The sequence below is a fragment of the Panthera tigris genome, chromosome E3 (assembly GCF_018350195.1).
Source record: "Panthera tigris isolate Pti1 chromosome E3, P.tigris_Pti1_mat1.1, whole genome shotgun sequence".
NCBI lineage: Eukaryota > Metazoa > Chordata > Mammalia > Carnivora > Felidae > Panthera > Panthera tigris.
The window spans coordinates 39,921,805-39,936,603 of record NC_056675.1 but is presented as its reverse complement, the minus strand read 5'-3'; the positions used below and the strand labels follow the sequence as shown (position 1 = coordinate 39,936,603).

Sequence of the window (14,799 nt, the reverse complement as noted above, 5' to 3'; positions counted from 1 at the left end):
CCAGAACAGTCCAGCCTCTGGACCTGGCCATTGGGGAACTCTGCAGAAGCCCCGCCACTCCTCCCACCACACTCTCTGGGGGTCAAGCTCCAAGCGTGAGATGCTGTGGTGCGGGGGCTTTAATTCTTGGCCCGAACAGTTCCGGGCAGCACGGGCTATCCAGTGGACCACCTTCTCCCGGGTGTGGTGTGTCCGCCCCGGGGCAGGGCATGCATGGGCCGGCCTGGGCTATGTGCCACCCAGGATCCAATCAGAAGCCCCCGATGGAACGGCCCCTGGGGACTGAACTTGGCAGGCAGCCTTGGGCTTCATCCTGGCTTCATCCCTGTCTCCTGGCACACCTTTAAAAGAACTCCCCTCTGGGGTCTTTGCTCCATGATGACCAGGAAGAACTGCGTGGAGTGGGAGAAAGGGGCCCCCTCGGGCTGTCAAGGACACCGACACCCAACGGGAGGACGGAGCCCCTCTTCACTCTGCACACGTCGGTTCTGACATTTTGCAGTGAGGTCTCGTGAAGGAACAGTAGAGCAGGGTGGGGGACAGGGAGCAAAGTACAGAGCGAAGAGGTCGACGATCCCTTCTGTCTGGCCCCAGGACACAGACGCAGGGCTGACAGCAACAAGCAGGCACGCTGCGCCACCTATAGGAAAGGCCGCCATCGTAAAGTCTCCCCCCGGGAGCGCTCTGTGCGGCCACGTTGCCAGGGGGCCTGCTGCTGGCTCCCCTGTGGGACTTCTTAGTGCACATAGCGGGTGTAAGACCGAAATCACCAAACGTGAGTCACGGTGAAACAAGGAAGTGTCACACAGGCCCGCAGGACACCCCGGGTTCCCCTGAACATGGGACCGCGTTTGGTTCCAGAGGAGCTCAGGGGGCAGGCGGCCCCTGTGCCCCCACCCAGGACCCCTCTCCCTCAGAGCAGGCCCCTGCGTGTCCAGAGCGAGTCCCGTTCTCGAGTGGTGAGCCACCTCTAACGTGCGCTTCCTTCCTTTCTCCCTCACGTTTCAGCAGGAAGGAGCGCCCCACCTCTCTGAACGTCTTCCCCCTGGCCGACGGCATGGTACGTGCACAGATGGGGGGCAAGCTCGTGCCTGCGGGGGACCACTGGCACCTGAGTGACCTCGGCCAGCTGCAGTTGAGCTCCAGCTACCAGGTTTTGTAGCCGTGCCGTGGAGTGAGGGTCCCCCCGCCTCCTCTCCCCCGTCCCGTCCCCCCATCGTCCCATGCTCATTCAGGAAGCTGTCTTTGCGGCCAACCCTTTGCAGCTGCCCCTGGGTTCGCAGGGCCTCTCGCGGAGGGGCGTCCGAGCTGGAGAGAAGGACTGCTCTGGGGGTGTGGGCCTCAGGCCAGGGCTGAGCTGAGCCTTTGTTTGGGGGCACAAGCACGTCTGTTCCTCAACTCGCCCCAAAGTATGAGCCCCGTGGCCAGACTGGACGCCGGCCCAGAACGTGCCGTCCTCCTAGCATCTGAGGTTTGCACGCCAGTTGCGGGGAAGTCCAGGGTGAGGGGTCGGCGTCTTCTCCTCTAGACTGTCCTTACTGTGCTCCTGACTTCTGGGTCTCCGAGTCTGGGGAGATGGCTGTCCTGGGTGTGTGCAGTTATCTGGGGAGTGCACGTCTCAGCGGGGTCCCCGAGAAAGCCAGGGGCAGGGACTCATTCAGGGCCCCTGGTCACGTGCTGCCGGTTTCGGTCTGTGAGCTCAGCCTGCCTTCACCAGACAGGCTGTGGCCCCATCGCCAGGTAAGGATGCCACCCCCAGGGCTGGAGGAGGCGACCCAGGCCTGGTGCCCTTCCCGCAGAGGCTGTTGGAGGTGCCTGTGGAAGGCCAAGCCCCTGGGCCTCTGGACTGGGGCGGGCTGGCGGTTGTGGGGCCTGAACTTGTGGAGCTTCTCCCTGCCGCAGCTTGTGGCTGACTGTCCATTCGTCCCTGGGTGTCCAGCTTGACTGCTGGAGGTGGCTGCAAGCTGCCCGTTCTGTCACCAAGTGACCCCACTCGCTTTCGCTTTTGCTGCAGACACTGAGCATGTCTCTGCGACCTTTGACCTGGGTGCCGGCCCACCTGTTAATGGACCTGCCCGTGTGGGGGTGGGGCAGAAGGGCAGGGACCTGGGGGGCCAGGTGCGCCCCCCTGGCAGAGCCTGGCTATGCCACTGGAGGTGACGGCTCATGCGGGGTGGCCGGGGGAGGTGGCCGCGGGGGTTGCGGGGCCGCTGAGCCCCGCCTCTTGCCCGCACCCCCACCAGCTTTCTTCCTGCGTCTCTTCCTGCCGCTGCGACGTCCAAAGTAGCTTTACTCTTCATCACCGTGTTTTCTGTTTCAGTTCGTATATGTGTTTTATTTGCCTTTTTTTAATTACATTTAAGTTCTTTTTATTTTGTGTTCTAGGTTTTAAGGTCTTTCTAATTTCTTAATTTTTTTTGTTGTTTTTTTGTTCTGTTTTTTGTTTTTATGTGCTGTATTTTCAGTGTTTTAACCAAACAGTTGTGGCTACTCATGGTGAGGAATGACCGCTAAGAGTTTGGGTTCTTTGCATTTGGAGGTCACTGCCACACGTTGATGGTTTAGGAGGTTGAGAGGTTTGCCGTTAGGTAAGTGGTGGCCAGGGGAGCGTCCTGCGGGTAGGCGGCGGCCTGTAGGCTCAGGGAGAGCCAGGGGCTGGGGGAGGCCTGGCTGCGCCGCACGGTTCCCCTCGGTGACTTTGGGGGCGAGGAGGCCCGCTGCAGACCCGCAGACACCAGCTGGTGGGGCACAGACAGGCCACCGGACGTGGCCGTTGAGGAGGCGGCCCAGAAAACGTGTGGTCCAGAGAGGTGTGGACTCCCTCGGCCCTCTCGGACTTCCCCGTGCCTCGGGTCCCCTGCGGCCGTCTCTCGAGTGCTGGCCTGGGGCTCCGTGCAGCAGAGGGCCCCTGCCCGCGGGAGGCCTGGGAGCCTGTGTCGTGTGGGGCGGACAGACCACTGGGAGAGCTCCATCACAGAGGCTGTCAGTGTGTCTCGTGTCACAAAGAGGATTTTTCCTTCTCACACCGGCCTTAGGCGGTAGAACCCAAATAGAAAATACTTGGATGGGGTGCCCCCAGGGAGACAGGACCTGTCACGAGGGGCCTGTGGCCTCAGCACATTAATAATCCGGGCCCGTTGTTCTTGGCTGTGGGGGCCGTCCTGTGGCCTGCAGGATAGTGAGCGGACCCCCGCCTCCACCCACTGGACCCCAGGAGCACCTACCCGTCCCCAGTTGTGAGAGCCACGGGTGTTCCCACACATCGGCACACATCCCCGCGGACCTGGCCGCCGGGTCGAGGAGGGTGTCGATTTGGATTCCAGGCAGACGCGTCCCCGCAGCCTGTTAGATGAAGCCGGAGGTCACCACCCCAGGCCCTGGCCTGACACTGACCACGCGGGTCAGGAAAAGGCGGGTCTCAGAGGTCCCCAACCAGCTCTGCCTCCCGGTCACCTAGAGGCAGCCACGGGAGCCTGGTCAGGCCTTCCTAGTTGCAGGCGGGTGTGGGTGGGTCCCAGCGTGTGTCCAGCTTTGTGGAGAAGGCCACGCACCCCTGCCGTCAGCTCCTTCCCCTCAGCGCCCCCAGAAGCACCCCTTCTGGAGACACCGTGTGAGCCACTGCCGCTGGCGACTGGGGTGTGCACCGGGAGCTGGGCCCCGCAAGAGGGTGGTGATAGGGCCTGGGGGTGCTGCCGGCAGGTTCTGGCGCGCCCACCGAGGACCGGGTTGGGGGTGAGTCACGGTTGTCGGTGTGCATAGCCGCGTGGGGCCAGGTTATGGATCTTGTCAGGAGCTTCCGGAGGAAAGACCGGGAGAGGAGCGGGCTGGTTTCCTGCGTCATACTTCCTCAAGTAGAGCGTGTTGGCGGCAGGAGGCTCTCACGGTCAGCGGCTGAGGGCGCATTTTAATGGTCGGTCTCTGTCCGCTCCGGGAATGTTTTGAGGGTGACCCGTTCCGTGGAAGGAGAGTCACAGTTTGTTGGCATTTGTGTAGACGTGTAGGTGCTTGAGCCGTGGGGGCCGAGAATTCCACATTCCCTCTAGTCTCTGCGTTCGTTCGGGAGGTCTGTGCCCCTCCCAGCCCCTGGCTGCGGCCAGCACTGGGAGCGGGAGATGGAGTGGGGGGCGGGAGGCGGGAGACGGGGCCGGCCGGCCGCAGCACCCGTAGCTTGATCCGAAGGCATGCTCAGCCTCCTCCCAGGCCCCGGAGAGCCCTCCGCCCCGCCCTGAGCCGCACCTTGTTTCCGACCCCCCCACCCCCACCCCCCCACCCCCCCCCCCGCTGGCTGCAAAGGGTTGCTTGTCATGTTCACGTAGCTTCATGTCCATCACACGCGGCATCGGCGGGCTGTTCCCGGGAGCATGCAGGCTAAAAGCCCCGATGTGCAGCATTTAAATAAGGTGGCAGCAGCCTCTGCAAAGTGGGAGGAGTGGCTGGGTGAACCAAGGGACCGGGCCCGAGGAGCTGGCCCGACAGGAGAGCAGGGGTCCTCCTGTTCCTCCCGGTCCCGGCACAGAGCGCCGTGTGACCGTGGCCGAGGGAGCCCAGCACGGGGGCCCCGTGGAGGTGGCCAAGGCCCCTGCTGGCCCTGCACGGCGTGCCCGGCCGTACCCAGAGCCTGGGGGCGTGGTGGCCCACATGACGAGCTTCTCCCTTCCCTGTGTTCGGCCCTAGTGTCCGCAGGACGAGATGTCCGAGTCGGGCCAGTCTTCCGCGGCTGCCACGCCCAGCACCACGGGCACCAAGTCCAACACGCCCACGTCCTCCGTGCCCTCGGCGGCGGTGACGCCGCTCAACGAGAGCCTGCAGCCGCTGGGGGACTACGGCGCCAGCACAAAGAGCAGCAAGCGGGCTCGGGAGAAGCGCAACAGCCGCAACATGGAGGTCCAGGTCACACAGGAGATGCGGAACGTCAGCATAGGTGCCTCGGCCGCCCGCGTGCTCCCGGGCGGCGCCCCCCCCCCCCCCCCCGCTATCCTGCCGTCCCTTCTGGCTACCACTTTTAGCTCGGGTGCCAGCACAGACAGCGCAGACATTCGTGGGCTCCCCGGCCACGGAGCCAGAAGTGAGCGATCAGGGTGGCGGGCTGGCTCCCCGCGAGGCCTCTGCCGGGCGTGCAGGCAGCCGTCGCCTCCCAGTGTCCTCGTGGGGTCGTCCCTTCCTCTTAGGACACGGTCAGATGAGACCAGGGCCTGCCCATGTGGCCTTCACCTCTTCAGAGTCCCCATCTGCAGATGCAGTCACATGCAGGGGTTCTGGGGGCTGTGGCTTCAGCGTGTGGACTCAGGGGGCAACCCGGCTTCTGACGGTACACTGCCATCACCCAGCAGACGCACTCACTAGAGGAGGGACAGGAGGAGAGACAGGGCTTTGGGTCTGGTCGTTGGAGGTCATGAAAAGGAGACCCGGTTCTGATGAAGGGGCCCCACGTGGCCGCCGGCGAGGAGGAAGCCCTTTCCTGACGGTCCCTGCCTGGCGGGGGTCTAGTGTGGGGTCTCCAGATACGGGGCCAGAGGGCAGGCGCCCCCCCTAACCCTGGGGTTCCTGTGTGTCCCCCCCACCCCTCAGGCATGGGCAGCAGTGACGAGTGGTCTGATGTTCAAGACATTATCGACTCCACCCCGGAGCTGGACATGAGTCGGGAGCCCCGTCTCGATCGCACGGGCAACAGGTACTCACTGAGCCCGGGGGCCGGGTGGGCTCAGTGTTCACTGTGGAGGTGGGGCCTTTGGCGAAGGTGCCCCCTGCAGCCTCGTGCACAGGCAGCGCTGGCATTGAGCGGCCCCTCGGGCGGTGTTGGAGAGCCCCCCCCCCCCCAGCCCAGAACGCTGCCCACTCACCCTGCCCTCTCCCGGCTGCATGTCCTCACAGCCCAACCCAGGGGATCGTGAACAAGGCTTTTGGCATCAACACTGACTCCCTGTACCACGAACTGTCAACCGCGGGGTCGGAGGTCATCGGGGACGTGGATGAAGGAGCGGACCTGCTAGGTAAACTCAGGCCACCCCCATGACCCCAGGGCCTCGGGCTTGCTGCCGTTGCTTTTGTTCATAATGAAAGCAAAGTCTTTGTCAGCTGCAACCTAGGGGTTTCTTTCACAGTTTTGTCGAGATACATTTCACATTCCAGAAAAGGTATCCCCTTAAAGGATAAAGTTCAGTGGGTTTCAGGGTGCTCACAGAGCTGAGTTACTGCCTAATTTTAGAGCGTTCCATCACCCTGAAAACTGTGCCCGTGCCTAGGCGGTGCACTTTTTAGCAATCGTGCTCCTCGCAGAAAATGCCCAGACAGGGTCGCTGCCCATCTGCAAGCCCTCGGCACCGTGGTCGCCTCCAGAGCTCCCTGCACCTGGGTCAGAAATGGGTGCAGAGACACTTCCCCGTGTGGACTCCCTCCGGGGCCTGCTTCCTGTCCTGGGGTGGGCGTGAGGCATGTAGACGCCTTGTATGCAGCCGAGCACTGCCCTCGGGGTCCGGGGCCAGGTGGGAAATCGGATCCTTGCAGTGGCACGCCTCACCCCCCCACCCCCCCGCCAGCTCCTGCCCCCGCTGACCTCGTCCCCTGAAGGCCTGCTGCAGGACCAGAGCTCTCGGTCCCTTCCTCCCAGCAAGGCAACCTCCGGGGCAGAGGGTGACCGTGTTGTGGGGGATCAGTGGCTCTGGCTTGTCCTCTCCTCCCCACGCCGGCTTCTGTGGAGGGATGGTACCCCCAGCTCTCGTGGCTTAGGAGGGGGCAGCCAGTCGGCGGTGCCACTTCAGCCCAGAAATCCGTGAGGCCGCCTGCAGGCCCTGTGGCCCGGGTTTGGTCACGTGCTGCCCAAGGAGGTGGAGCTGCCTCACGTGGATGAGGTTTGTTTTGTTTTTTAATGTTTATTTATTTTGAGAGAGAGAGAGTGGGAGAGGGGCAGAGAGAGAGGCAGAGACAGAGAATCCTAAGCAGCCTCTGCACTGTCAGCCAAGAGTCTGACGAAGGGGCTCGAACCCACGAGATCATGACCTGAGCTGAAAACAGGAGCCGGACGCTCAACCGACTGAGCCGCCCAGGCGCCCCTTGTGTCGAAGAGTTCTACTTCCCACCAGTGTCCCTCTGCACTGGTGACCTTTGGCCGTCAGGGACTTGAGGACATTTGTGGAGTGTGTCTGCCTCGGGCTCAGCTCCCCTGTGTGGACGGCAGTGTCTTCGGTGGATGGCCGGGCTTCCGGCTGCAGACGTGGCCCGGCTGGAGCCCATGAGGGAGGGCCACCAGCTGGTGGTTTCCATCTGCATAGCCTCACTCTCTTAGCTCCAGCCTTGCTGGTTGTCTCGCTCGGGCCGCGGAGGCCTCCCGGGAGCACAGCCGCCTGCGGTGAAGCCTACTTAAAAAAATAACAGAAACTGTTAACATAGAGAAAAAAGGTACTTCGAGGAAATCATTTGCAATATTCTGACACCTTTCCCTTCTCCTTTATAGAGTTCAGGTAATCCTATATACGTTCCAATTTTTATTTTTGGAAAAGTAGTACGCGTTTATAACAATATTCGCATAATACCAGAAATTGCCAATAAGAGAGTAAAAACCAGACGATCGTGACGAGCGCACCTTCCCGGGTGCCGTAGCACACACGCGTACGTGGCACGTGGGGGGTTTCGGGTCATGTCTGTCCTCCCCTTTGTGGGCGATGTTACCATTTCTCCGACCTGCTACTACCCCCAGTGCGCGTCACCTTGTGGCATGAGACTGTAAATTACTCCACCCGTTCTGCCAGGGTTCTGATTTTTGCTGTTTGGATACTGCGGTCACAGATACCTATGGGCGTAAATCAGCTCGCCCCCCTGGAGACTTCTTTAAGGCGGGTTTCTAGAGGTGGGAACCTCAGCGTAGAGATGTGGGCTCCTGACACTGGCTCCACGTTGCTTTCCCAGACGTGGCTTCCGTTGGGCTCGTGCCTGGCTGTCCTTCAGACGTTGGACCTGCCAGGCCGGGAGCGGCATGGGAAGGAACTCCCGCCCCTAGAGTTTGTGCCCGGGAGCAAGGCTGTAGTGGGTGACCGGGCACACGTGTGTGTCCGCGAAGGAGCACCTTTCTGCCAGGCCCACCTTGGAGGCTGTGAGGGCGCGAGGGCCTCGTGTGTGCTGCACTCCTGAGTCTCTGATGAAAGAGGTGGCGGCCTTCTCCCTGGAAGAGCGCATAGGCACACGGCGTTCGCGTGTCCGCGACCCGGCTCCACGTTCGAGCTCCTGGCCGTGGGCAGCTCAGCTGCCCCGCGCCGTGTTTAGGGGCCGGCCGCAGGTTGGGGAGGGGACCGTAGGGGAGGCGCCCAGCCGGAGTCCCAGACCTTGTGCTTTTCAGTCTCATCTCACGACACGGTTCCAGTCATCGACACGGTCACGAGAAGAGTCACACCAGCGTTAGATGTGCGCGTCTGCCTTTAATCTGGGGTGCTGCCGCCGCCCCCGTTTCATAGATGAAGAAGCTGAGCCCGGGGAAGGTGAAGTGAAGCAGCACAATGGGGACTTGAACCCAGGTCCAGCCAGAGCAGCAGGCATGACTGACCGCCCTCTGTGCTTTTCTAGGGATGGAATGTGATGGGTTTGCCCAGAGTGCACAGTCCGGTGTCTCTGAGTGAGCTCAGGGCCGTGAGGTCAGCACCCCACAGCTCGAGAGCACTGTCCCCCCCGAAGGAAGCCTGTGCCCACGCACAGTGACCCATCCGTGTCTGTGCGCTCGCCCTCCTGGGCGCTTCCTGTCACCTGGCCCTCCTCTTCCACCTGGCCTCTTTCTGTGCACAAGTGCCCGTGAGGTTTGTACGTGCTGTAGCAGGGGTCAGCGTTCCATCCTTCCCTGGCAGAGCGGTGCTCCGTGGCACAGACGGGCCCCCACCTCACGTGGCCGTTCATCCACTGCTGGCCATCGTGGCTGATGCTTCTGCTCCACATTTGGTCCCTCGTGTGGTCGTGGAGGATGACTGGAGTTGGCCGGCCTCGTCGCCGCCCGTGACTCTGGGTGGCCTGCCCGCCAGCGCGTCCCGTCATTGGTCACTGGCCGGTGGCCACCCTGGGCACCGCTCCGTTCTGGCTGGCGTGGGCCCCGTTCTTGGGCGTGCCCTTCCGGAGCCCTAGGCACGACGGGCATCTGAAAGGCAGGCTGCCCCCGGGGAGTTGAGAAGGAATCAGGCGCTGTCACACTGTGTCAGTGGGGCGCCAGGCAGAGGAGCCCTCCCTTTGCCCAGCAGGGTGGAGGAATGGGCTGGGGTCGGCTCCAGTCCCCTCGCCGAGGGGCCCCAGCCCCGTTGTCTAGCTCGGCTAGAGTCTTTCTGAAGAGCCTCGCGCCTGTCCCCTGCATTCCCTGTGTGGCTGCTAAACAGCAAAAAGCCTGCGGCCAGTGGGCGGCAGTCCTCACAGTGGCAAGGTCCTGCAATAGCAGAAACACGGTGATGTTGTCGGCGTGGCCGAGGACGGCGTCCTTCAAAGCTCTGCATGTCTGGATCGGGCATTTGGATCGTGTCTGTTCGCCACGGCATTTGGACTGTGAATTCCTTCAGCAAAGAAGGAAGGACCCTGGATGGGCCTGTCTTGTTACGTTTCACTGAGCTGACCGCACCGCTTGTAAGATACACCGTTAGTTTAGAAATCTCCAGGAAAGGAAGCCCTTGCTTCAAGTTGAAGGGGGACACGCCTTCGATCGTGAGAGCACGCCGTCTCAGAGGTGCCGTGCTTCGAGAGTGCGCCTGTCAGAGCTGACGTAGCTGGGGAGCCGAGGAGTTAGCACCTAGTGACCACGTAGCACATGCTGGGCGTCTACCAGGGAGTTTCCAGGGAGCCCGAGCTACGGAGGTCACGTCTCTCCTTCACGGACGAGGAAACTGAGGCTCAGACGAGCCAGGCAGTGCACCCTGCGTCACTGAGTTGGAGTCTGAAGGCCGCACAGGCCGACCGGACGTGCTTTCTACCCGGTGCGCTGTGCCCAGGTAGCGGGGTCCCGCCCCGTGGCAACCAGACCCAGACGCCGTCTAGATGTTAACCTTGAGAGAGAGACCAGCCCATGTGCACAGAACTCGGGAATGTGACGGAAGAACGTAGAAAGGGGCGCCCGGGTCGCTTAGTCGGTTAAGCATTCGACTTCAACTCAGGTCATGATTTTGCAGTTCGTTGAGTTCAGGCCCTGCATCAGGCTCTGTGCTGACAGCCTGGAGCCTGCTTTGGACTCTGTGTCTCCCTCTCTCTCTGCCCTTCCCTCCCCTCAGAAAAAAATAAACATTTAAAAAAAGAACATGAAAGGCCTCATGCATCAAGAACTTCTGCACGCTCCGGGTCTGCAGGCTGAGCTCTGTAAAGCTGCCGGGTGGCCTCATGGCTCAGCCCATTGTCCGTACCCAGCCCCGGCCAAAGAGCTTTGTGGGCAGACTCCAGACTCCGTCCAGGAGAACATGTGAGAAGAGCCCGGAAAGGGCTAAGAAAGAACAGACTGCAGGGCTGCCTGACGCTCCAGGCACCAAAGGGTTTACAAGCTGTGACGCGGAGGGCGGCGGACCCAGGGTGGCAACAAACCGGTGACCCCTCCGGTTCGTGTGAGGAGAGCTCGCCCCGCGTGGGAATTCACCGACGCTGAATGTGGTGCTTCACATCACCGGAAAACGGGTGGATTAGTTGAATAGCCATTTGGTGAAGAATGAAGTCTGGTCCCAACCTCCCGCCGTACACTGAAGACTTTGTAGGGGGACTTCGGACCTAAACGTAAACACGCAAGGACAGCGGGACTGGCAGAACGCCGGAGAGTGTTCTCTGCATGGCCACAACCGTAGAGGAAAGTGCTGCCAGGTGTGGCTGCGCACAAGTTAACATATACGCGATCTCCCTCGCTGACAGAGGTCAAGTACAGTGGAACCTGAGCAGAGGATGAAATCAGGAAGTTCCCAGAAGATGCCCACCAACCACAAAAAGATGTTCAACTTCAAGAATGAGGCAGGACAGAAAAGAGAAAACACAGATGAGTTTTCGTTTTTGTTTTTTTCTCACAAGAGCAACAAACACGAAGCAGGTGCTAGGGCGCCCACGGCCGGGAGGTGGTCGTGCGGCCCGCGGAGCTGTGCTGGCGGGGTGAGGTGAGCGGTCACTCCTACCCGTCCCCGCCTGGAAGTCTGGGGTGCTGGGTGGTGAGTGCACGCCCCTGTGCGCTGAGCGCTCATCCCAGGCGAGCGCAGATCTCCAGTGCACAGTCCCGTGACACGGGGTCAGGTGGGACAGAGCAAATGGCCCACAAGGCTGGGTATTTGCCCTTGGTTTGTGCGTATGTGCCTATGTATGTATGTATTTATTGGGAGAGAGAAAGACACAGCGTGGGGACGGAGGGGCAGAGGGAGAGAGTGAATCCCACGCAGGTTCTGCACTGCCGGCGTAGAGCCCAACGTGGGCCTGGAACCCACGAAGCTGCAAGACCATGACCTGAGCTAAAACCAAGAGTCAGACGCTTAACCGACTGAGCCACCCAGGTGCCCCTTTGGTTTTGTGTTTTTGTTTTTTTTGTTTTTTTTTTAACGTTTTTTATTTATTTTTGGGACAGAGAGAGACAGAGCATGAACAGGGGAGGGGCAGAGAGGGAGGCAGACACAGAATCCGAAGCAGGCTCCAGGCTCTGAGCCATCAGCCCAGAGCCCGATGCGGGGCTCGAACTCACGGACCGCAAGATCATGACCTGAGCCGAAGTCGGACGCTTAACCGACTGAGCCACCCAGGCGCCCCGGTTTTGTGTTTTAAAAGCTGGTGTTCTTCAGGGCGCCTGGGTGGCTCAATCACTTAAGCGTTCCACTTCAACTCAGGTCGGGACCTCACAGTTCGTGAGTTCAAGCCCCGCGTCAGGCTCTGTGCTGACAGCTCGGAGCCCGGAGCTGCCTCGGATTCTGTGTCTCCCTCTCTCTCTCTGCCCCTCCCCTGCTCGTGCTTTGTCTCTGTCTCTCAAAAATAAAAATATTAAAAAGAAAAGCTGGTGTTTATCTGGAAAGAGTTCTGAGAGACAGAAGATCAGCTCTCGAGCACGGTTGCCCTGGGGTGTCGAGACGAGCGGTCACGTCCACTGTTGAGCTGGCACATTCCTTTATCATTTCAGTTCCTGCAGCACGTTGTGTGTTGTGTCGTTTACGTCAAGTGACGAAGTGACCACGTACACAGTACTGTTGCACCCAGTCTTCAGCTGGGAAAAGTTTGGAGCCCAGGAGGAAGGCACTGCCGGCCCCACACGCCTCCACCCCTGTCCCCAGCGCCCCTGCTTTCTGCCTGCCTTTCCCTCCCTGCCAGCCGGGCCCTTGGTTCTTTCTCTTTTTCTGGCCATCCTTTCCCTGAGGTCGCGCCCTTCCTGAAAGGCCTGGGCTGGCGGGAGGGGCCGGGGGCCACGAGGCCAAGCTCACGCGCTCTGGGGGCACCTGGGGCCTGGACGCCCCGGGCCCCCCGGCACAGCCCCCGCACGCACACCCTCTCACCTTCCCCGGCCGTCGCTGCTGCGTCTTCGGGGGCCTCGCCCTCCTGAGGGCTGAGCAGGCGTGGGGCCCGGCGCTCGGGGTCTCTGTTCTCCTTCAGGGTCGCCGTCCCCGGTGGGATTTGTCGCCCACAGGCCTGGTGACATCTGCTTGTATTCTTTCACGCGTTGTTGCTTTCTCTGTAATAAGAATTTCTTTATTTTGTTGGTTCCAGTCACCAACTGACCTTTGTCACTTCCTTCCCCCGTCTCTCTGTGCTTTGCTGGACACGGCCCCAGGGGAGTTCTCAGGTGCGTATCTCCGCCCGTCTGCCACCCCTCCTCACGGCGCTGTCCGGCCGCAGTGGGGGGCATCCTGGGGACACTCCCCACTGCCGTCCAGTCACCGCAGGCTGTGCGGCCTGTCCCTTCCTGGGTCCCCTCCAGGCCACTAAGGCACACGTGCTTCTGCTTACCAGCCTACTGCCGCTCGGAAGCTTTTCTTGGTTTGCTCTACTAGCCCACTGACAATGGCCCTGACACGTGAGGGAGAATGGCTGTGCCCTGGACCCTGTCCCTCAAAGGCCCCAGTGACATTTCTCAGGGTTCTCCCCTGTCAGGCACGCCCCAGAAGTCAGGGGTCCCATGCCCACGTGGCAGATGGCCCAGCCCCGGGCTTCTCCGATTGTTCGCAGCAGGAGACTCTGAGGCCCCGGCCCGTCCACACGCGGCCTCCCCCGTGTGCTCGAAGGCGTGCCGGGTCCCCGGGCACAGCTTTCCCTCATTTGCAGACTTGTGCCCTTAACCCCCACCCTCACGGCCCAGGACTCTGGTGCACGGGGTCAAGTACACTTCCCGGCCCCTCATCTCATCACCCGCTGCCCTTGGCCTGGTGACCTGTGCAGCCAAGGATGCAATGTCCAGAAGGAGCAGCTGGCTCCGTGCCACCCCCGGCCCTCCCAACCCACCACTGTGTCCATCCCACCTGCCCGCCGGCCCTCCCCTGTGTCCACCCCCCCAGCCCTCCTAGCCCTCTCCTATGTCCACCTTCCAGCCCTCCCAGCTCTCCCCTGTGTCCACCCACCAGCCCTACCGGCCTCTCTTGTATCCACCCCCCCCGCCTCCCACCCTCCCCTGTGTCCACCCTCTGGCCCTCCTAGCCCTCCCCTGCATCCACCTCCCGGCACCCCTGGCCTCTTCTGTGCCCACCCTTAACCCAGCAAGAAGAAGGCTCCGTGCCACCCCCCCCCCCGGCCTGCCCACCCTCCCCTGTGTCCAGCCCTCCCTCCCCCCGTCTCCTGTGTCCAACCCCCGGCCCTCCCTCCCGCCCTCTCCTGTGTCCACCCCCCCAGCCCTCCCAGCCCTCCCCTGTGTGCACCCCTAACCCAGCGAGAAGCAGGCTCCGTGCCACCCCCTGGCCCTGCTGCCCTCCCCCGTGTCCACCCCTAACACAGCAAGAAGCAGCCACATGGCACCGCCGCCCTGCTGTTCACTGAGGCTTAATGCGCTTCTTTCTCTCCCTCCCTCCTTCCCCTGCCCCCCCCCCCCCCCCCGCCACCCGGCTCCCGCACTGGGCTCCCGCACTGGGACGACTCTCGCAGTGCGCCATGATTTCTTTGGTAAGCCCAAGGCCCTGTTTCAGTTTGCGTTCCTCCCTTTCTTGGCTTCCTCTGTCTGCCTCACACCTTCTCGTGCTTCCTGAGCCTTTTGCTTTGCTCTGCATGGTGGGATTGGCGGTGGGGTCAGCAGGGGCCACAGGCACTCCTGGCTCCAGGGTGGGGTTGGGGCTCGAGTAGGGAGCTGCAGTGCTGAGCCCCCCAGCCGCCTCCCTCCGAGCACACCCTGGACAGGTGGAGGGGGGCGGGCCACATCCGAGGCCAGGGGGTGCAGATGGGGACAGTCGTCAGAACCCACTCTGCACACACCGTGTGTGTCGGGGGTCTCGTCTCACGATCGCCTCATACCGGGGGTGGGGGGGGCTGGTGAATGGGAGGAACAGACCCTGGGTCTCTGGGGCTTTCTGTCCCAACAGATGAGGTTCAGTCCTTTGGAGTTGCTGTGGCGCGCCTGCAAAGCTCAGACGGCGGGGTCCACTTTGGGGCTGGCTTACAGGGGCCGGGTCGGCCCCTCTGGGCACCAACCCCAGGGAGCGTGTCCTCCCTGCTCTCCCTTACCCCTGCCTCCTGCTGTCCCCACCGCGGCGGGCCAGGTTCCCCCAGCCCTGCTCCTGGCCCCGGTGGAGGGCCGCGCCTACCATGGGGCCATCCCATCTTCTTGGCCGGGGGCTCTCTGCCGTCCTGAGCTGCCTTCTCTGTCCCCATCACCACAGCACCAACCGCTGTTCTCCCGGGGACGGCCCTGCAAAGGGTCTG

At 62.0% G+C, this 14,799-nt stretch overlaps 1 protein-coding gene across 13 annotated transcripts in view; it reads left to right on the top strand.

Moving 5' to 3' along the window:
• MAPK8IP3 (mitogen-activated protein kinase 8 interacting protein 3) overlaps positions 1-14,799 on the top strand; it is a 47,436-nt gene that overhangs the window by 22,295 nt on the left and 10,342 nt on the right. For 2 of the 13 annotated variants that reach the window (XM_042970943.1, XM_042970939.1), the window contains exons 5-10: positions 1,009-1,153; positions 4,675-4,921; positions 5,569-5,671; positions 5,872-5,990; positions 12,728-12,739; positions 14,029-14,046. In XM_042970943.1, the coding sequence (XP_042826877.1) occupies positions 1,009-1,153; positions 4,675-4,921; positions 5,569-5,671; positions 5,872-5,990; positions 12,728-12,739; positions 14,029-14,046 (644 nt within the window). Of the gene's footprint in view, positions 1-1,008; positions 1,154-2,409; positions 2,811-4,674; positions 4,922-5,568; positions 5,672-5,871; positions 5,991-12,727; positions 12,740-14,028; positions 14,047-14,799 lie in introns of those variants that run through there. The other 11 variants (XM_042970945.1, XM_042970941.1, XM_042970946.1 and 8 more) reach the window with 9 other exon arrangements.